Source organism: Poromitra crassiceps, assembly GCF_964638095.1.
Source record: "Poromitra crassiceps genome assembly, contig: HAP1_SCAFFOLD_683, whole genome shotgun sequence".
NCBI lineage: Eukaryota > Metazoa > Chordata > Actinopteri > Beryciformes > Melamphaidae > Poromitra > Poromitra crassiceps.
The window spans coordinates 52,964-74,934 of NW_028151725.1; the positions used below are offsets into that span (position 1 = coordinate 52,964).

The 21,971-nt window shown below is 47.6% G+C and overlaps 1 protein-coding gene across 1 annotated transcript; it reads right to left on the reverse strand.

The window, feature by feature from the left end:
• Positions 1–92: 92 nt before the first annotated feature.
• Positions 93–21,531, reverse strand: LOC310771474 (proline-rich protein 12-like). Its single transcript, XM_083664077.1, has 15 exons — positions 21,354–21,531; positions 19,238–19,395; positions 18,658–18,819; positions 13,593–18,328; positions 11,795–12,025; positions 10,892–11,576; positions 9,273–9,742; positions 8,934–9,050; positions 8,246–8,379; positions 5,685–6,484; positions 4,819–4,938; positions 3,517–3,614; positions 2,607–2,738; positions 1,709–1,804; positions 93–1,405 (listed from the first exon to the last, which is right to left on the reverse strand). Exons 1-15 carry the CDS (start codon positions 21,434–21,436, stop codon positions 1,271–1,273), a joined length of 8,157 nt encoding a protein of 2,718 aa, XP_083520203.1. The 5' UTR covers positions 21,437–21,531; the 3' UTR covers positions 93–1,270.
• Between the last annotated feature and the right edge of the window lie 440 nt (positions 21,532–21,971).

Sequence of the window (21,971 nt, forward strand, 5' to 3'; positions counted from 1 at the left end):
CACACACACACACACACACACACACACACGCGCACACACACACACACACACACACACAGAGAGAAACGAAACAAAAATTGTTCTTTGCTGATTTTATTTGTTTCTCAAATACAGGGGAGTTAATGTACAGGACAAAGAATTTCGTCAAGAACTGTACAATATTTACACAAAGACTTTCTTTTTTTCCTTTTTTTATGGAAAATTAGATCGTTTCCAAAATAAGTCATAGTATGCACAAACATCAAAATGATAAAAATGAAATGACTATTTCCTCTTTAAATATTACTTATTTATACTCCTTCCCGTATGGGAAATGGATAGTTTATTTACTTCTTTTTCTTTGCACCTGCATGATGTTGATGATTGAACTGAAGCACAACAATGTTAAGTTTCAAATATACTTTGCCATTCTCTTCTTTTTACACCCATACTGTATTTGATACTATATTTCTGTCTCGACTTTTGCTCTTTTGTATAGAGGGGAAGACAAGTTGGATATGTGGGTTACGATTGTATATTTAACCTGTGGAAAATAAAAGGTATTTAAAATGTTAGGGCAGCAACCCAGCGCTTGTGAGAGTTTAAGTTAAAAACCTCCTCATATAAATAATAAAAATGTGTTTATATATTATCACATCGCTAACTTGGTGCTGCCCCTCACGTAGCACAGAATGAGGGAGAGCGCATTAATTAACACATTTTCAGGTTTCTTTCCGTCCATGTTCACACTGCTCACGGCACACTCTACACGCAGTTTTTAAAAAGCATTCTCACCCTCTTCCACTCTTCAAAAGCCAACAGCGGATGTTAGTCTTTTCAAAAAAATAATTTATGTAAAAACTAAGCGGTAATAGTTTCTCTCGGAACTATTGTCTTCTTGACACACAGTTACATGATGTCAGTGGCTCCTCTTCTGACCTCCCCCTCCCCCGCATGTCTCTTCCATTCAGAAATGGTCAATTCCCCCTTGACTGCCCGCGAGTGACCCCCTCCATCCAGTGGGGGTCGCCCTTCTCACAAAGTAAGACGTTTCTTTATCATAGTCATTGAGCAACAACAAGAGGAGGAGGAGAAAAAGAGGTCAGTGTCTAAGGTCACACGAATAGACTCCTTTAGTGTTCCTTGAGGGCCTGGCAAATTCTTCCTCAGATCTAAAAAGACTTGAAGAGGGTTGGGGGCTGTACAGGAGGGTCAGTCTCTTCCTGTGTTCATGTTTTTTTTGTGTGTGTCCTCTTGCTCCGTCTTTGTCCCTCTCTGGAAGTGGGCCGACTCAAGCCTTGGTGCTGAGAGTGAGCAGCTCGATGTAGGAGCTGAAGAGTGTGTCCAGCCAGCTCTGGTTGGCCATGCACTGCTGCACCACCTCCTCCTGCCCGGGGTCCTCCGCTGCCTGCTCAATGGTGTTGGTCTGGAAAACGGGACGGAAAGAACAGATGTTGGCTAAGCGCTGAGATTCAAACCCGGGTCTCGGGTAGGAAACCAAACCAAACAATGCTGAATTCATATAAACTGGTAAGAATCGATATGCATGGAAACATTTACTAATTATGTGCTAAAAAAACATTCCTGGACGCAATCATCAATTGAGTTTGTAGTGACGCAAGAGCTCCAAAATAAACACATGTTTTTTTTTCCCATTTTAACGCACATACAAGATGTTACTTATATAAACTTGTTTAAAATCACCAAAGCACATATTTGTACTGCTTACCTCTTTCTTGCACTGTAAGAAGGTGTGGTATTTGTAGTGATGCAGAGAGTGGTAGAGACTGTAGATCCGATACGTCTCGGATGACAGTTTAAGGTCCTAAAAGAGACGATCACATTAAGATTACCTACACTTACAACAAACCTGACACACAAGCAGGCACCAGAAATACTTATTTCCAAAGGGATTTTTTTTGCCTGGATTTTAGGGGCATTTTCCAAGCGCAACTTTATGGAACTATGGATTTATATATTATGGTTCGAAGTGAGAAGCCATGATCGCCCAAGCATGCAACGCGCAAGGCACCTGACGATTATGGCAAAAGAACAATCGACAATCACTCATTTATTTTAAGACAAACTTTTTTCCATTCTTTCTTTCCTACGATATTGGCTGATTTATTTGTTGTTGATGCAATTGTTTGTGGCGTGGGCATTTTCTCCTGCTCTACACGCGGTGCCAACATTTCCCTCCTGCTTCAGGCTGCATACTCTGTTGTTTCCTGATCAAAAACACAGAATGTGCTGGAAATAATCACCCGTCTCCCACAAATCCTCTACGGTGGCCCACAGGGGACAGTACGCATTCATGTTTGACAGCTCAACAAATAAAGTGTGAACAGGGTGAAATGCAAAACAGGGCATGTTTTTCTCTTTACTTTTTTATTTCACAAGCATTTTATTTACTTGCAAGAGCATTTTTGCTCTAAGCCTCCCTTCATTTCTGACTCACACACACACACAGACATAGACACACACACATAGACACACACACACACACACACACACACACACACACACACACACACACACACACACACACACACACACACACACACACACACACACACACACACACACACACACACACACACACACACACACACACACAACCTATATACCTGTGGTTTGGGCAGGGTCTTCTTGACTCTGTTGAGGGTCTTACGGTTGTAAGCATCCCCGCTGAGCCGCACCCTCACCACTCCTGAGTCCAGGGGGTCTACAATGATCTGCGGGTAGGCATGGAGGACCTCCTGCCGGTGAGGAGGAAGTTAGATATACACAGGGTGGAGGTGAGGAGGAAGTTAGATATACACAGGGTGGAGGTGAGGAGGAAGTTAGATATACACAGGGTGGAGGACTACACATATTTGTTGAGTGAGCTGCACTCACTCAAAATATACCTTTGAATCGTTGATTTAGGTTACAAATTATGAATGATTGTAATATTGTTCCGTGTTAATACAGTATTCCCCGCACCACAACTTAGGATACAAATAATCTTTTACAGTGTTTTAAAATAAATTTAGGGATGCACGATATACATCAGCATTCATATCGGTATCGGCCGACGTTAGTCATTTTTTAACACATCGGTCCGATGGTGCAATGTTAATATCGGTTATCGGTAGCAGCCAAAATCTTCACACTGAGAGGAAACAATGTGGTAAATCTATGATTTATAGGCTTTTCCAAATGTTTTGGAAATAAAGAAATCCATTACTTTTTCACATTCGCAGTGTTTACATGTGCTGTTCAGTATGTACAAAATTTGAATATCATAGAAATGTGTTTTTATACAGATCATATGGACATTGGTAAATATCGGTTATCGGCCATAACAGCAATGTTAATATCGGTTAATGGTATCGGCCAAAATGTTCATATCGGTGCAACCCTAAATAAATTGTGGTGCCAATTTAATGAAACAAATGAAAGGAAATAATGTGTAAGCAAAAAGGGACATGGAAATTAAACGATGCTATTTCAATCCCCAGGGACAGAGGAAAAGAAGCTATCAGAGCAGATTACCTGGTGCTGAGAGCTCATGCTGACTCTCCTCAACAGCCTCCTTTTCTGTTCGCTGAGGATGCTGTCAATCTTCCTCATCGGGGGGAGGTACAGCTCATCTGAGGGCCAATCAAGGCAAGGTAAGTTTCATTAGTCATCGTTCATACACCTGTCAATCATTTCAAACCCGGGGGCAGATTCAAAGCAGCTCTTTCTGGCCGCTGATGTAACAGCACTGTCATGGCTTCCCTTCAACCTGTCACACCTTGTTTATCTGCTTCTCTACAAACCCTAAAGCTTAATTTATACTTATTAGAAAGTGTCGCTCAGCACATGGTCGCAGACGAAAAAGAAAGTGTCGCTCATGGTGTTGCATTTATACTTCAGTGAATGTTCGCCTCGGTTCAACGGTCACGTGACACTCGAACGCTATAAGCAGACAGCCAAGAGAAGAGTGGGAACGAAATGCACAGTGAAACCACCTCGGAGGCAAGATGTAACGTACATGGCTGCAGCCGCATATAAACGACACACAACTACACAACTCACCTCCTCTCTCTCTCTCTGGGAAATTGGTCACAATGTTCTTTGTGATTTTCACGAAGTCATACATCAAGGACAGGCTGATAAAAATAACGGGGACACGTTCATTCATTTCAATCGAGTGAAAACCAAAACAAGGAAATCAAGCGCGTGCCGTCTATATAGCCAACCAGACTTGCGCGACACATCGTGACGTAGTCAGCGACACTAGACATTTCACTAGGTAGCAGACACTGCTCGCCGACACTTGAAAGTGTCGACTCAAGTCCTCATTTCTGTCGGCGACCGTTTCAACAGTGTCGGCAGACAAAGCATAAATTGGGCTTAAGACTTGTGTAAATGTGCTCCGTGCGGAATACTCCAGTGATTCACCTGTCATCACCACAACAGTAACTTTGTTTTCTTCCGGCTGGTTGGCTTCATCTGAAACTTACGGCGAGGTTACTGGTGGTGGTGGTGTTCATTGAGTCTGCCGCGACTGCAAATTGTGACTTGAAAACGTTTGAAGATGCCATGGTACATGCCTCACACACAGCTGGCTGACCTAGCCTCCAGTCAGACACTCTCGCACAATGCTGGCTGCTTCTTCTCACTCTGTCATCATCACAACATTCGTTTTCCCACATCAAGAGCACTTACATAAGACTTCAATTGTCAACATATGACAAGGACATATGCTAGGAGGCAGTGGACAATATTCCACCAGGAATGTGTGTGTGTGTGTGTGTGTGTGTGTGCGTGCGTGCGCGTGCATGTGTGTGTGCGCGTGTTTGCTCTTACCGTCTGTGTCCTCCAGGGCCTGGATCATGTCGGGGTCCAGCGCTGTGCTGACCAGCATCTCCACGTAGCTCCTGAACATCTCCCTCATGGCACGGTTGTTCACTCCACCTTTCACTGGCACTGGGTTAGGGAGAGCCAGAGTTTAAAACCATCCAAAATCCAAAAACATGCCTATCTACCGCCCTGCCATAATTAAGTATTATCGTTTTTCTCCTCTCAGTGGAATCATACCGTGATGAGTGATTTGGGGATTTGGGGATATTGTGGTACTTCTGCTGTCTAAATTGATAAATCAAATTTTATTAAAAAAAAAAAAAAGAAGAAAAAAGAAAAGAAGAAGAAAAAGGGTATTGAAATAGTTGAACTAAGGAGTATCATTTAAAATTTTCAGTTTTCTTTGGCATCACATTGCCATTCGGTTCAATAGGATGAATTTCATGATAACATTATATATCAACATTGGGAGAAAGAAATCCATAAGATAATGATGATATCGATTGTAACCATATCAACCAGTCCTACACATGACATGACCCCACACACTGTCTTTGATTTGATTTCCACACTAGTTGTTCCTCCTCCTCCTCATCATCTCATCTATGCGCTGAAACCACCACCAAAAAGTTGAAATACCCATTCAAGCAGTATAGTTGACTGACTGGCAAAATATGCTGACTGATGCAACATGGTGGAGCCCAGAGAGCCAGTGATACAACAAGCAGCAGCTTGCTGATTATGGCAGCAGAAGGAGCCAAACTGATGGAAATATGTCAACAAAAGCTCCCAAATTCAACTGAGAAAGAAAACTCCATCGAAAGGACTTCTTTGGCGAAATGCAAAGCGTAAGAAAGAAAATGGAGTCTTACTTTCTTCCTCACTAGCTGCCTCTTCTGACGAGTCCGAGTCGGACGATGAAGGGACTTCCTTCAGCCACTTCTTCCTCTTCTTGGGCGGTGGCTCCGCCTTCACCTTGGCTAGCTTGTTTTTGGGTGGGCGCTCTGCCTTCTCCTTCTTCTCCACCGCTTTCTTCTCCTCCTTCCCTTTCCCTCGTTCTGCAGCACGTTTCTCCACTTTCTCCTGCTGCGGCTGCACTCTCTTCTCCTTCTCTTTCTCCTGCTGCGGCTGCACTCTCTTCTCCTTCTCTTTCTCCTGCACTCTCTTCTCCTTCTCTTTCTCCTGCATCGGCTGCACTCTCTTCTCCTTATCTCGCTCCTTCTCCGGCTGCGGCTGCACTCTCTTCTCCTTCTCCGGCTGCGGCTGCACTCTCTTCTCCTTCTCTTTCTCCTTCTCCTGCTGCGGTTGCACTCTCTTCTCTCGCTCCTTCTCTTTCTCTTTCTCCGGCTGCACTCTCTTCTCCTTCTCTCGCTCCTTCTCCCTCTCTTTCTCCTGCTGAGGCTGCACTCTCTTCTCCTTCTCTTTCTCCTTGGCTTTGGCCACAGTGGCTGCGACCTCCTTCTTAGTGGCTGCGACCTCCTTCTTAGTGGCTGCGACCTCCTTCTTAGTGGCTGCGACCTCCCTTTTCTCCCGCTGCTCTTTCACCCGGGTTTTGTCCCTCTGCTCGCGCTGGACGGGCGCCGCCGGCGGAGCCACTCTCTCCTCCTTCTCCACTACTTTCGCTGGCGGCTGGGCAGCAGGAGGGGAGGCCATCCTGGGGAGGTTCTGGCGTCTGTTGCGGAAGAGGAAATGAGTTGTATTTGGAGATGAAACCCCACTTTAAATTAGAGATATTGTAGACACTCTGTGTAAGAAAGATAATATTTAAAAGGCGCATGCTCAAAATCCTCTATACTCTTTAGAATTATGCATGCTATAACAAATAGAACGAAATCTAGTAGGGGTGTCACGGTACACAAAAGTCACGGTTCGGTACGTACCTCGGTTTCGGGGTCACGGTTCGGTACGAATACGGTACAACGGAGGAAAAAAGCAACAAATCCCAAATTCTGTTTTTTCCCCTTTGAATTTTTCTGAATTCTGTGTACCCTCATTTTACCATCGGAAATAGTGTCTAATAAGTGGGAATGAATAAATGTCCACAATTTAAGATCTAGGCCAGTGATACTCAACTTGCGGCCTGCGGGCGCCCGCGATGGAATTGCAACCCATTTTCTTTTTTTTCTTTTTTACAGTGCACCTGAACGCAACATGCAAGATACCCGCTGAATAAGTGTCCACATGTTCATGTCATTCTGGCCAATACTCAACTTCTGTTATAGCATTTCAGTCTGGAATATGGACTATCTTTCAATAATCTATGATTTAGCTGCTAAATTGTCAAATACTGCCATCTGCTTGCTACCCAGGCACTTATGTATGTACTTAACCTAACTAACTATCCGGTGTGCACAACATTGTCAGACTAAACTCCGGCTGACACCCCAAAAACCTACAATCCGCTACAGAAAAATGTATATTGTTTGTTTATTAACTGGCCCCTGGCCTTCTATCATTTCATGTGAAAATGGCCCCCGGGCAAAGCAAGTTGAGTATCCCTGATCTAGGCAATCCACACAAAAAGGTTTTACTCTAGAGCAGCGATTTTCAATGTGTGGGGTACGCCTCCCTCTCAGATGTCTGTATACCAGCTGTTTGACAGGGCAAAGGCATTTCCCCCCACTTTAATCTTTATTGTACACAAGTTTGTAAACAGAGTGCATGTGGAGTAGCCTAATACTCCCACCCCTCCCCCGCGGGGTGGGTTTCACTTTCCCAAGTAAGTAGGCTAACGTTATTGGATGCGAGTTTTGTTTACCATAATGATTACGTTCGGTCATCATAATGGATAATTGGAACATGACAAGGAGTCATCCCCTCTTCCTCACCGTATCTTGCTTGTCATCTCATGAGATGTAAGTTGCTTGTTTACAAGTTAACAGCTTCGTCAGTGTTATGTAACGTGTAGCCGCGACGCGCAACTAACGCTATATAGAGGACGTTGCGCGTCGCGGCTACGTAACGTTACATTAGCAAGCTTACCTCATTGGCTTGATGTTGACAGAATTTGCAAAACAGCTTATCGCCTGAGTCATAAGTCATTAGGATACTGCTCTGCACTCGCTGTTTTGACGACGGTTAAGGGGGGGCAGCTGGATGCTTCAATGTTGTTGTGGTTTTGTGAAGTAGCATGGAAGCTATGGCTTGTAAACACGCTGGAGCGACCCCCGGTAATGTTTCCTCTCCACAAAACGTTCCATTCAGTGAACGCCGATTTCTATGGCCCTTGTGTTGTTTTGGTGTGTCTTCTTCTGTGGCGTTTAGGCGCTTTACCACCACCTTCTTCTGGATTTGACGTATTCGTCGTGTAGCTTCACGCACCGAACCGTGACGCCCATACCGTGAATCCACAGGACGAATACACGTACCGTGACACCCCTAAAATCTAGTAAGGCGTCGTTAACTAAATAATATGAGTCTAAGGATGTAGTACCTGAGAGCAGGTGCTGCTCTGCGCCAGGGTCTTCGAGAGCAGACTCTGACATAGTCCTTCTTGTTGACATTCTCCAGAAACTTGACATAGAGCCGCTGGTAACGTCGTTTGGCATCTCCGAAGTAGCCGAGATACTGAGCCAGAAAAAGATTACAGAGAGTTAATTTTGCCCATACAGTATCCCAAGTTTATATGTGCTTCACTTTGAATGCTGTGGGACAATGTGGTATGTAACAATCTATTTTGGTATGTAAGAATCTATTTATGTCTATCTACATATCTACAGTATACTGGTATGTAGCTATGGCTAAAACAACTTCTAACTTCTATCTACTGTATATAACAAAACACCGCCTGTCAGTTTTGTAACAGGTGTGGTTAGAATCTAACCACACCTGGTTAGATTCCCCTGGGGGAATTCCAGGGGGTGCCCAGCCAAAAAGGGGGTGATTTATTTTGGCCATAATTCCATTCATAAGTAACACACTGACTATTTTGGTCATGGGTTTTATACACGTTCTGTAATAAAACATCTAAAGCAGCAATCTTATTATCATATGGGGTCCGTGGGACAAGATCCTATGAAATAGGGGTCCGTGGTAAAGTTTTTGGTCAGTTTAGGGGTCCTTCATGTGAAACAAATTGAGAACCACTGGGTTAGATTGCTGAGGGCTCAGCGTGAACTCACGTTGCTCGTAGCGCAGAACTGTCTCTGCCCATCTTTGATCTCGGGGCTGAATTTCTGCAGCAGGGCTTTCTGCACCCTCCAGATGGGTGGAGGTTCACGGCCTGTCTGCAGGGCAACCTGTACCCATGCACGTGATCACAAAAATGCGCGCGCACACACACACACACACACACACACACACACACTCATATAGGTAAATACATAAACAACTGTGGGTTGGCAGTTGGCTATACATATCAAAAAAATATGTTTGGTCCAAATCTAGCTACACCTTATCATTAACTCTCAGGTACACACACAACGCTTAACGCTATGGACACACATTCACACACACAATACCTTGAGAGTCCGGATGTCTTCTACCCGCACCACAAACTCGTCCCTTTCTCGGAAGATACCCTCCCCACCGCTCTCGCTCTCATCCTCCTCACTCTCTCCAGCAATGGCGGCATCCTCCTGTTTCTGGGCCAGGTGCAGGGAGGACATCTTAGTGGGCGGGGGTTCTTCCGGAGAGGCAGGGGTCTCCGGAGACGGCTGGGGAGAGTCGTTCTGAACAGAGTCTGGGGGAGCAGGGGAGGTGGGAGGAGGGCTGGAGGATGCGGGGAGGGCATCGGGAGGCGGTGGGGAGGGAGTGGGACTCGGAGGCTGGGACACCTCCTGTTGCTCCTCCTGAGGCGGAGGGAGGGGCGAGGGGAGCGAGAGGGGAGGTAGAGGGGAGTGTGAGGGAGAGGACTCGGAGGATGGGGCAGGGGAGGGAGGGGCAGAGGGAGGCTCAGGTTCTGGCGCTGGAGGAATCTCGGGTAGGGATGCTGGAATGAAAGAGGAGCAAGATTAAAGTTAGTCAATTGACCAACTAGGGCTGCAACTAATGATTATTAGGGGTGGGGGAAAAAATCGATTCACCTAAGTATCGCGATTTTTAATGTCACGATTTTTTGGATCGATCTTTTATTCCAGAATCGATAATCGCAAAAAAAAAAAAAAAAAAAAAAAAAAAAATGTGGGTGCTTGCAGTCAGGCCACTCACTGAACAGCAGGCCAGGCGCCGCCTACTGGTTTACTAGTGGTTTTATTACTTTATTAGTTAGTCTGAAGTAATAATTACACTTCAGGGTTAAAGTGGGTGCATCTCATTGTAAAATTGGACTTCAAACGGCCCAAATCTGGCTTCAAACGGCCCAAATTTCACGCGCGTTGGCCCATATCGGCCTGGCCTGCTTGGTATCTAATGCCCGGCCTGAATTATGATCCCAGTCCGCCCCTGTTTTTAACTATATCGCCCAGCCCTACTCATGATATATAATATACAGTCTCTAGTGTATTATTCAACTTTTCCCATGTTCTAATCTAGTGTAAAAAAGCAAACAAACTGAAAAAAGAAAAGAAAAAAATAAACAAAAATCGCAATAAATCGTAATATCGAATCGCAATAATCGTAGAATCGCAATACTTAAGAATCGCAATATAAATCGAATCGGCACCCAAGAATCGTGATAGTATCGAATCGGGAGATAAGTGAATCGCCACAGCCCTAATGATTATCATCATTGTCAATTAATCTGTCGTTTTTTTTCCTCAATTAATCAATTCGTTGGTCTATTAAATGTCAGACAATTCTATCCCCCCCTCCTAAAAACTATATCCCCCCCTTAAAAACTGACTCAAACAGATTAATCAAAGCGATTAATTTAATAGTTGACAACTAATCGATTAATGGTTGCAGCTCTATTAGCAACATGGCAAAACCACAGAGAATGTTCAACAAGTACATAATTGGAACTATTTTGTTGGATCAAAAATACAGCAATAGCACAAATCAAGGCAACAAAATTATAATTTTTCTATAACTATTTGGAAAGAAGAAGAATTGGGCATGAGATGAATAAGAAAGCTTGGAAAGCCGTTCTAATCAATGCCAGTCCCGTCTCCCAACCTTAACGCCTGTGTGCCAGCCTTACCTTCCAGCTTGGGTGCATCCAGAGTTTCCAACTGCGGCTCTTCTTCTCTCCCCTCCATCTCATCACTCCCTTCATCCCCTCCTCCCATACTCTCCACCTCATTCTCTTCTTCCTTGTTCTCATCCATGTCCCCATCTTCTCGTTGGAGCACGGCAGGTTCGTTGGACTGTGGCTCGGGGGTTTGCATGGAGGTCTGGGGGCTAAGCGTGGGGGGTTGTAGCGTGGGGGTAAGAGGGGCCTGGGTCAGCTGAGGCTGGGGTTGCGGGGGTGAAGGAGGTAGAGGGGGCTGGAGGGTGGCAGGCAGCTGAGGCGTGTCGTACAGAGCTGAAATGGCAGAGGAGATGCTCTTCTGAAGGTCCTGGTTCTTTCCGACGGAGTCCTCCTCATCGGAAGAGAATGAGGGCAAGGTCTCCAGGTTCCTCTTCAGTTCGTCTTCTAAGCGCTTGGGGCTGGGGCAGTTGCCCAGGGCCAGGCCCCCGTTCCCTTCACCCTCCCCGAACGGAGGTGGCGGGGGAGGAGGGCCTGGAGACAATGGCCGAAGACCCCCAGATTTACAGGGGGAGGTTTCGCCGTTGCCAGTTTCCATTCCTGGTGGGATCTCTAAGCCTGGAGGTCTCTTCCCTGTCTTGAGGAAGTCCAGGAATGAGGCTACAAAGCCCTTGGAGTCAGAGTCCTTCTCGTCACCCTAGGAGAGAGAGAAAACACAGATGGAGAGATGGAGAAGATACAAGTTATTGTTTACCAACTGTTTCACTCAGTTTACATATGAAGATGCTACCAAAGCAGTGCACTCTAGCACTATCAAAGGATCAATTTTAACCAAATCAAACTAAAGTCAGTGTTTTATATACTGTAGCCTCTCTGCTTTACATAGTAGGGAATATAGTCCTATATAGCCCTTACCCTTCCTTCTAAGCCCTCTTCATCCATCTCATCACTCATCAGCTGGCTCTTCAGCTTGTTCTTGTCCTGATGTCTGCTGTTCTCTGTGCTGCACGGGGGTCCAGGGCTCAGACCAAGTGAGGGGCCCACAGAGCCCACGGAGCCGTCTGACAGAGCGGGGTCCGTGCCAGACAAAGAGTCTGTCCTCAGCAAAGCGTCCGACGAGGACATGGTACCAATCGGTAACTTTATCTAAAATGGAGAAAGTGAGAAAATGAAAATGGACTAATTGTCTGCATGGATGGATTAGATACTTTATACAGGGCTGCCACTCTTTTGTGATTCTCAAGGACTTTTCAAGCCCTTTTCAAGCAATAAAGCAGAGAAAAGAATGGGGGGAAAAAGAAAAGGAAAAACACGTTAAAACTAAAATGTATCCACTGCAGGTTACCTAGGCGACCAGCCACATATTTGAGCTAAGAATGCCCACGAGAGAACACAACAGCCAATGACACAGCGATCAGCTAATGGCTGTATGCTTGTAGCCTACCGAGTGATACTGTAGACAGAAAGCAAGTAGCCTACCGAGTGATACTGTAGACAGGAAGAAAGTGTATCAAGCTTGGTCCAGTACTACTGATGACATATCATAAAAATGGTATGCTAGGTGAATTAGGGCTGGGCGATATGAGCAAAATCTCATATCCCGATATAGGTCATTTCATATCCCGATATCGATATATATCACGATATAGCATATTTTCTGTAAATGTATAGTTTATATCAAATGACCATATGGACATTTATTTATGTAGCGGTTAAACCAGTTAAAATTTTGTCGATGTCAAATCCCACAAAGGATACATGCATTCAGAATACAGATAAGCATGGCTATTCTATACAACACAAACAAATGTATAATTAGTTGCAGGGCAGTAGAATGAAACACAAACTGAACCACACCACCAGCTCAATTTTCAAAAATTACATTAGAGCAAAACGGGTAGAATAAGTTATTTATAGTTCAGTCCAGTTCTCTCTGTTTGTTTATAAAGGAACAAAAATGCTCCACTTCGGGATTTCCATGTTACCAGTTCAGTTCACTCAACAAAAATACTCTACAACGGGATTTCCCGGCTATCAAACACAACTCTCACCCAAGGAAGCTAAAGCTAGCTTTAGCAAGCTAGACGTTTGGTTATTGGCTCCTCAATGGATTTTCTTGAGAGGACGAGAGGAGATGTTTTGCCAGGTTTAATGTTACGAGGACAGACGCAAATATGGATCAAACGCGTACTTAACACAGCGCAAATGACTGGGTAGACTAAGCGGACGGAGTGGAGGTAGTCCTGCAGTGCAAGCCGTGGAAGCTTGATGACGTCGACGATGGGTCTGACTACGTGAGACTAGAGTGGAGGTAACTTTTCCCTGCTCTTTCTACTCACCGGCTGATTTGTGCCACTCCATAACATTGTTGACAGAGTCTGGTGCATGTGTGGACGTGAATAAAAAAGAAAACAGAATGACGAAAGCACAGCGTCGTCCAAATGGCGGACAATATTGCCGTAAAGAGTGTGATTTGCAACACAACGATATAAACGATAGAGCATCATATGAAACGAAATACATTTTCTATCGTCCAGACAAAATAATATATCGGTGAATTTTGGTATTACAGAGGGCACAAGGCTCAAACTCCACAATTCCCGTAGGCTCCAAGCCCTTTTAAGGGCCTCTTTATAAATCCAAGCACTTTCAAGTACTTTCCAGGCCCGTGGCAACCCTGTGTATAAGTCAATCTAAACAGAATGTCACTCACCTTCAGTGGCGGTATGGGCTCATGGTGCTGCTGTGGTTGCTGCTGCTGTTGATGGAGGTGATGGTGATGCGAGATCTGCTCCTGCTCCTTCCCACTCATTTCCATAAACATGTCCTCCCTCTTTCCTCCTCTCCCTCGGCCTCCGCGGCCCCTGCCCCTCCCACGCCCTTCCACGCTGAACCCTCCACCACCTCCTGCTGCTGCTGCTGCTGCTGCTGCTCCACCCATCTCCCCCATCATCCCACGGGGGGTGTACGGTTCCGGCAGAGGGCGGATGCGAGGCCTACCTCTTGGCCTCGGGGGACCCTCTCTCTTGGGCTTGGTGGGCTTTCGGCCCCTCTTCTTGGGCCCGTCCTGAGGCAGTAGAGAGTGTGAGCCCATGGATGAGTAGCCGGAGGAGTGGTAGAAGTCCAGGTCACCCATTAGAGGACTGAGAGAGCCACTTCCACCTCCTCCTTTCCTGCAGCTGGACACCAGGTCTGGCAGTAGGTCAGGGAGCCTCCGGCTGTTCAGGCGGATGTCAGCCGGCTGGTCAGCTTTATCTTCATCATCTTCAAACTCATATTCTTGGGCATAACTTTTCTTGGGCAGGGTGTTAGGGTCCCGTCGCTCCTTCAAGAGGTGGAAAGAGCTGGACTTGAGGAGCTTCTTGGGACGTGAGGAACAGAAAATGGGAGATTGGAGGCCTCCGGAGCCGGCTCCTGTACCAGCTCCTCCAGGCCCAGAGGTCAGTTTTGCTCCAGAGTTGTTGGGGGCAGCGGTGTTGGAGCCCATAGCCATACCTGGGGCCTGGGACTGAATCAAGCCAAGCTGTTCCGTGTTGACAGTGGAGGGGAGCTCATGGGTTTTAAGGGAGTCAAGATCCAGAGTCATGGTATTGTTGCTGGGTTCTTCCAAACCGTGACAGTACTGCCCATAGCCCTGGTCCCCACCATGGTGGCCCATCATGTCATAGCTACCTCCAGTACCTCCCCCTGCTCCACCTCCACTCTGCCCAGCCTTCATGGAATCCATTCCCTCCTGACCGGCATGGCTTTCGTTCATCTCCTCTTGCCCTGGCCCTGCACCTCCGGCACAACTAGACTTGTAGTCGTCTGCACAGAACATGTCCTCCATTCCTGGAAAGAAGGAGCGGTCCTCATCCTGAAGCAGGGAGTCGGGGAAGCAGATGGACGTTAGGGGCACAAAGCGGTTACTTTGTTGGTTCTGGCCGGCTTTCTCCACCGGGCTGACCGTGTCAAACTGGTGCTGCTCCGAGCGCTGCGGATCCATTTGGCCTTGCTGAGGGGTGAGCTGGGATGAGAGCGGCTGCTGGGGGTCTGGCTGAGGCTGGGCGTGGCCTGAGGCAGAAGGCGGGGCTATGTGGTGCGTGTGTTGCGGTTGCTGCTGCTGAGGGTGTGGCTGGGTGTGAGGGTGGTGAGAATGGGTTTGTTGGTGTTGAGAGTTGGGGTGCTGCTGCTGTGGGTGGTGTTGTGGCAGGTGGTGCATGTGAGAGGGCGTAGACAAGCCCATGTCGGGCTCAGACAGGAAGGAGTGGAGCTCGGAGGCAGAGTGTTGCTGGGAGTGGTGGGTTTGCTGTGGTTGATGGTGGGCGGAGTGCTGCCTCTGCTGCTGCTCCTGCTGTTGCTGTCTGTGGCGCTCGGCACTTCCGCCGCTTCGTCCCCCGCTGCTACCTCCGCCTCGCCGCTCCTCTGCAACCGCTACATCCGTGCTCGAGGTCTGGGAGAGTGAGCGCTCCAGCATGTCCAGGGAGGAGACCACTGAACTTTGTTTCACCTGGCTCTGGTCGTGCTGATGTGGAGGTGGCCCGTGGCTGTAGTGGGCCGCTGCCACCTCCAAAGCCTGGGACTGGAGTTGGAGCTGGAGCTGGGTGGTCTGGGACTGAGGCTGAGCCTGGTGTTTGCTTGAGCCCATTCTCCCACCAGTACCCTCCATTACAGCTTGCTGTTGGCTAATGGAGTGCTGCTGTGGTTGTGGATGAGAGTCCATTTTGTGGTGCTGCTGATGTTGGTGGGAGTCCATCTTCTGGTGCTGCTGATGTGGTTGGTGGGAGTCCATTTTGTGATGCTGTTGATGTTGCCGATGGGAGTCCATCTTGTGGTGCTGTTGTTGATGTTGGTGAGTGTCCATCTTGTGGTGCTGTTGATGAGGCTCCAGCTTGTTGCGGGTGGTGTGGGACAGCACTGACTGGAGCAGGTGTGGTGGCTGATCGTGATCAGTGGGGGAGTCCATGAGGGAAGCGGCAGCTTGAGACTGGGAATGCTGTTGCTGGACCTCTGGAGTTTTCTGCGGATATGGGATTTCAGCGCGTTCTTGAGGTTTCTTTTGGAGCTCCATTTGGGTGTGCGACTGCATCTGAGAGTGTGAGGACACGTGCTGGCTGTGTGAGGAGTGTTGCGAGGCAAGGGAGTGTTGGGTGTATGGGTCACCGCGCCCATAATGGACCACCGAGCCCAGGTTGTCATGGTGATGCAGGTGGGAGTGCACTTGTTCGGCACTGGCTCTCCCTCCACTGCTCCTGCTGCTTCCAACAGATCTGTCATTTCTTTGTTGCTGTTGATGATGATGGTGTTGTTGTTGATGTTGTTGCTGCTGTTGTTTCTTTAGTGACATCTCCAACTGGCTGTCCAAGCCTGAGATGGTCCCCCCAGACCCTGCACTAGCTACTCCAGCATTGGATGTGGCACTGTGGGTACGGATGACACTCTGCAGGTGGTATCTCTCCTCAGATGTCTTGCCCATGTCATACGCCAGCCCTTTGCCTCCATCAGTGGTCGAGGGCACTGACTGGGATTGGGGCTGCTGCTGTTGGGACGTCTGTTGGGGTTGTTGTTGGGCATGGTGATGGGCAGCCTGGGGGCCGGGACTTGCCTGGGCTTGCAGTAGGTGCTGGATCAAGAAGTCATCGTCATCATCTACTTCCTCTTGGGACCTTTGAGAGCCCACTCCGAGCATGGAATTGTCGGCCTTGGATTTGGAGGAGGTGGAATGATAGGACTGAGGCTGGGAGCTGGGCCCTCTGGTGTCAGGATAGCCCTGTGGCGAGGCCAGGAACGTGGGGGAGAGAACAGAGGAGATGTACTTAGAAGAGCCAGCGCCCCCTGGAGACTGTGTGGGGCAGGCAGGCACTGGGGAATGCAACCCTGGGCGGATGATGCCCGAGTTGCCTGATGGGGAGGGGCTAGAGTCTGGAATATGATAAGACCCTCCTCCACTGCCTCCGCCACCTCTCTCATTGGCCATACTACTCTCACTGGCCATACTCCTTCCTCCTGACCCAGAGTTACCGCCTCCTGTGCTGTTGCTGCTTCCTCCACCAGATGCTCCACTGCCTGACGAGCCACTTGACCTTAAAAGGGCAGGGGAGTGGCCTGGGGCGCCGTAGCCTAGCGAAGGGCTTCCAGCTCCACCCAGTGAGGATGGAAGCGATCCATAGGCAGAGTCAGCTCCATAGACATCCGTGGAGTATGACTGGCTTCGGCTCCCTAGACTCCCGTAACCTTTCCCACCAGTGCCCGAGCTCAGGTCTTGGGCTTGGGGGGAGCTGAAGCCTCCATAGGACTGAGGCAGGTGGGAAGTGGGGGAATATGACTGGGTCTGCTGCTGCTGTGGTGGGGTTTGACCAGTGAGTGCAGTGGTGGGGGTCTTCACTGGGGGCACAGGAGAACCGTAGCCTGAGAGGCAGGACTTGGTTAGAGACTGTGGGGTAGAGGTGGAGGTAGGTGGGGGCTGCTGTTGCTGAGGGGCTGGGGGAGGAGGGGCGGGCTGAGGGGGCGGCTGCTGCCTGGAAGGGGTTGCACTGGAGCTCGAGGTGGGGATGGAGTTGGAAGGATGGGCTCCCGAGGTGGCGGAAGAAGAGGAGGAGGAAGAGGATGTAGAGGAAGCAGAAGGGGGGGTGTGAGGAGTTCTGGAGGATGATGCTGAACTGGCAGAGGAATAGCCACTGCTGGAGCTGCTTTTGGTACCTTTCCCAGCTGAGGAAGATGAGGAAGAGGGGGTGGAGGAGGAGGAATAGGGGGGCTGGATGATTGGCCGGTACTGCTCAGTGCGAGCGGCGGGCTTTTGGTCAGAGGAGGGGCTCTGGTCACCCAGCGGGCTGCAAGAAAGGCCAGCGTGCCTGTGGTGGGTGGCTATCTGCTGGTACCCTGCCCCTCCACAGCTGAGGTAGTGTTGGAGTGAGTGGGCAGCAGAGGATGAGAGCTGCGACTGGGCCGGCGTGGGCCGTTGGTAGTGCTTGATGACGCTGTCCTGCCGGGGAACGGCCCGCTCCTGAGCGGAGTTGGACTGGGACTGCGACTGGGGCTGGGCTGAGGAGAAGACAGAGGCATTGTACAGCTGGGACGACTGATCCTGGAGCTGTGACGAAAGCAGGTTGAACTGGTGCGACTGCAGGTGCCTAGCCGAGGATGCCTGGGCAGAGGTCGCACCCGTGGGATCCTGGCTGCCCCTGTAGGCGGCCGCAGCAGCGCCCTGCGACGACAGGAGTCTGTCGAAGCCCAGGCTGGACTGGGAGGGAGCCTTGATGTGTAGCAGGGGGTCATGGGGGGAGAGCAGGCCATTGGAAGTGGGGCTAAATGTGGGCGTGTCCTGGAGGGAAAGGGAGGCGGTGGGGAACGAGCGGCTGGAGAAGGATGCTGGGTGCTGATAGGCTGAGAGGGCTGAGGAGGAGGGGAAGGAGCCAGAGCCGGGAAGGGCTCCTGAGATGAAGAGCTCAGCAGGAGCAGGGGTGTGCATCGCTGTTAGGAAAAAGAAGACAAACAGCAATATTACCCAGCATCCATCAGTTTATCCAATTAAGATGAAAACCATCAAGAACCAGAATGTTTTCATTTGTTAATAGCCCCTCCTTCCTTGTGATATCAATGAGTCAAACTCATTGATAAAACTGACAACATGTTTAAATTTGATATGAAAATACATTTATTCCAAATTGGTCAAAACATGTGGAAGCAACAGCAGCAGAATGACAATGTAGTGAAACATGGGAGGCTCGGTGTAAATGTCATATTGACAGTGGGGCCCGTTTGAATGTCAACACATGAGGGAAGAGCCAGCACAAGCCCACCTGTCTGCCAGGACGGCGTGCGGAACTGGGAGAGGAGGGAGGAGGCCGAGGGCGGGGGCTGGGGACCCCGGGACTCCAGGGCTGAGATCAGGTTCATGACAGATGCATCAGGGCCAGAGGGGCTGGCGTGGTGCAGGCCAGTATCAAAGAGCCCCGAGAGACCTTTGGGAACAAGAGATAGAACCATGAAATATCTTTGACTGAGAATGCAAATAATACTAGCAGCCACTTTCACTATTAATGTGTATCTGATAAGAAAATAAAAAAAGCAAAGGACATCTCGACAGAAAAGATTTTTTATTTATTCTAGATGTAATCCGTTGCTGAATTCGCAAAACTGCTTGAGAATTAATTGTATGACTGCGGTCGGAGACTGACTAGGTCACGGATTTAAAACATAATTTACAGGCTTTTCATTTAAATCAAATCAAATCAGGTTTCTAAAACTATGGCTTAAACTCAATACAGCCATGCACATTTTTCAATTACAATCTAGCAGGGCCAGCACGGACAGATACAATCATTCATGGCCCCCGGGCCCCTTATTGTGGCGACATGGAAGGTATGACATTTATCTCACCCAAACTCCGTCCAGCTGCTCCCCAAGCCCCGCCTTGACCAGAGCTCCCTGGGTGGTGATTGGTGGCATAGCCCTGCAGAGGGTGTGGGGTGGCGTAGGCTTGTCGGTGAAGGAGCTCAGACTCGGGGTGGGATGATCTGGAACTCCCATACACAAGACTAAGGAGAAAAGGGGTGTGTGTGTGGAGGGAAGGGGGGGGGGGGGGGGGGGGGGGGGGTAATTAATCAATTAATTTCAGAGTTAATTTACATAAACCTAATTGGCCCCCAAAACATGACCCTGAGAAAAGATATTCTGGTCCTGGCCTCATTTGTCAAATGCACTTACAAAATAATTTCACTAAATTGTCCCACAATTAATTGCCATTAAAAATCCACACAGATGTTGCAACTCTTAACTCAAAGCTAGTGTCCACCAGTCGGGTTTCTATCTTGCACTTTATACTACTGAACAGTGACCCACCTGAGAAAATCCAAATCCCTGATGAGTAAAACACAAAATAGAATTTAGATCTTTGATATAAGGTTAGAGGAAAATTAATAATTCATTAGCATATCACTGTCCAAATAAAATGTGACAGGATTATACGATTAGACAGTAAAATGTGGGATTCATTTGAATAAGTACATACATACCAAAGTTTATTGTTCACAGACAAGTCTATGAATGCATAAACATTCAGTGTCATGCAAAAATGATGGAATTACTTATTAAAGCATATTATCATAATGAAGTACAAGTCAACATCTACATATTTTACAAAGTGCAAACCGAAACTATGCTAACGTTAGACATATTCAAAGTTGAAAATGAACTAACTGCAGAACTTTGCTTTGCAAGAAAGGCGTTGTGTTGGTTAGGCAGATAACACAGTTAGCACCAGGCTAGCAGTAGCACCGCCGAGCAGCAATGCATAGCAGCTAGAAATGTGGGGACTAGGCCCATGCTGCAAGGCCTTTTTTAACGTGTAAATAAACCGTGTGACCGGTGTGCAGCTGCAAGCAAACTAGAAAAATAGATTTCCTCGTTTATTACCAACGACACTTGACTTATCTGAGGCAAAGTGTCTGCAAACCATTAATTATGTTGATGTGCTAACGTTAACAGCTGGCTGGTGCAAGTCGACGCAATGCAAGACATGCAAACACCAGAAACTAGCCAGATTAGTTTAGCAAAATATCGGTTGCCAAAGGTCATCGTGGCTTTCAAGACATTCTGAGGTGGTATAACATTATTTACAGTATGTGCAGCTAAATACGAGGCGCCGTTGCTTGCCTGCCAAGCCAAGGCCTCCCCTGATGTCCATGTAAATAGCGCTAGTTTACATGCTAAGCTAAAGACCGAGCTACCCTGCACAGTCCAGTCAGGTCGTAGTCGTACTCGTACTCATTTCACCCTAGTATTATTTTTGTTTTCGACAAACAGTAACGTTAATTACACGTCGATTGAATTATGTAAATTAATTAGTTAACAATGAGCCCAAGGAACACGCTTGGGAAAAATACAATAACGTTTTAATTTTGCACAGGACAGGAGGACAGCATCCCCTCCTCCATAAAAATATCTTATTTATCATTATTATTATTATTATTATTATTATTTACGCTAACAATGTAGCAATGTAAAGTGTTTTATAGAATTCAGCCTAACGTTAACCTTACTGGTTGGTATGAATGCTTGTTGCTAATGTGTCACAGGGGATTGCTGTGTAGTGTTTGCTGCGTCTGCACTCTTCGCAGTTTTGTATCAATCATGTGAATTTATCAGGGTCTGTGGCGAGGCCTGTGCAAACCGAACAATAATTCCTATAGATGCTCCAGACATATATGCCCCCCCCCCTCCCTCCACACAAGTCTACCTAGAACCAGGTCTGTCAATCACATTCAATGCATTTCCCCTACCTTTCTCCACCCCGCCCACCCCCACGACACGCACACTGCTCGATCACTGTTTATAATATTATTACTATGCAACTGTTTGGATGACAATGCACGACAAATAATGGAAAGGTGTGAAACAATAGGTGAACCCAATGGTGGCAATTTGTTTACATGGGTCTCAGTGTGCCCTGCTAAGTCTGAGTGATGCATGCACATTGTCTGAATCAAATGCATACCTTGCTTTTGCCGATCTCTCATAACTCCATCCTGCTCCTGCGCCCAAATCACCAAATCCTGTTCCCGGGTAATTTCTATCCATTTATGTGATGCGTGTATAACGAGGACGAAAGCAACGAACAGTCGCAACAGATTAGGGGGAAAATCCCGTCTTCCCCGTTCTCGGTTTAGGCTATTTTCCCCGGTTTCACAAGCAAGTCCTCAGGAGTGGAAAACAGCATATTGAAAGAGAAATGGAGGGGAGGAGGAGAAAGCTGGATGAAAAAAGAGGGGGGTCTACGGGGTTATAATCCAACCACCTCCAAAAAAAATCTCTGTCTCTCCTTTTCCTACTCTTTCCCCATCTATCATTTCCACGAATGCAGATTTACTCCAAAATCATGCACGGTCATGATGAAGATGCCACGGATTTGGCCGGTGATGGGCGAATTGCTGATAAACATTTGATTTGAATGCGTACTTTTCGCCGTCTCTCCTCCCCTTTCTTTAGGCTAGTTTTGCTACAATGCTAACACTACAAAGATTGCAATCGATAGGCCACGTTGGTAGCAATCATTCCCCATAGATAAGCAAAGAAATCCCCAATATCATGATTTTTATTTTATCTTTTACATGCA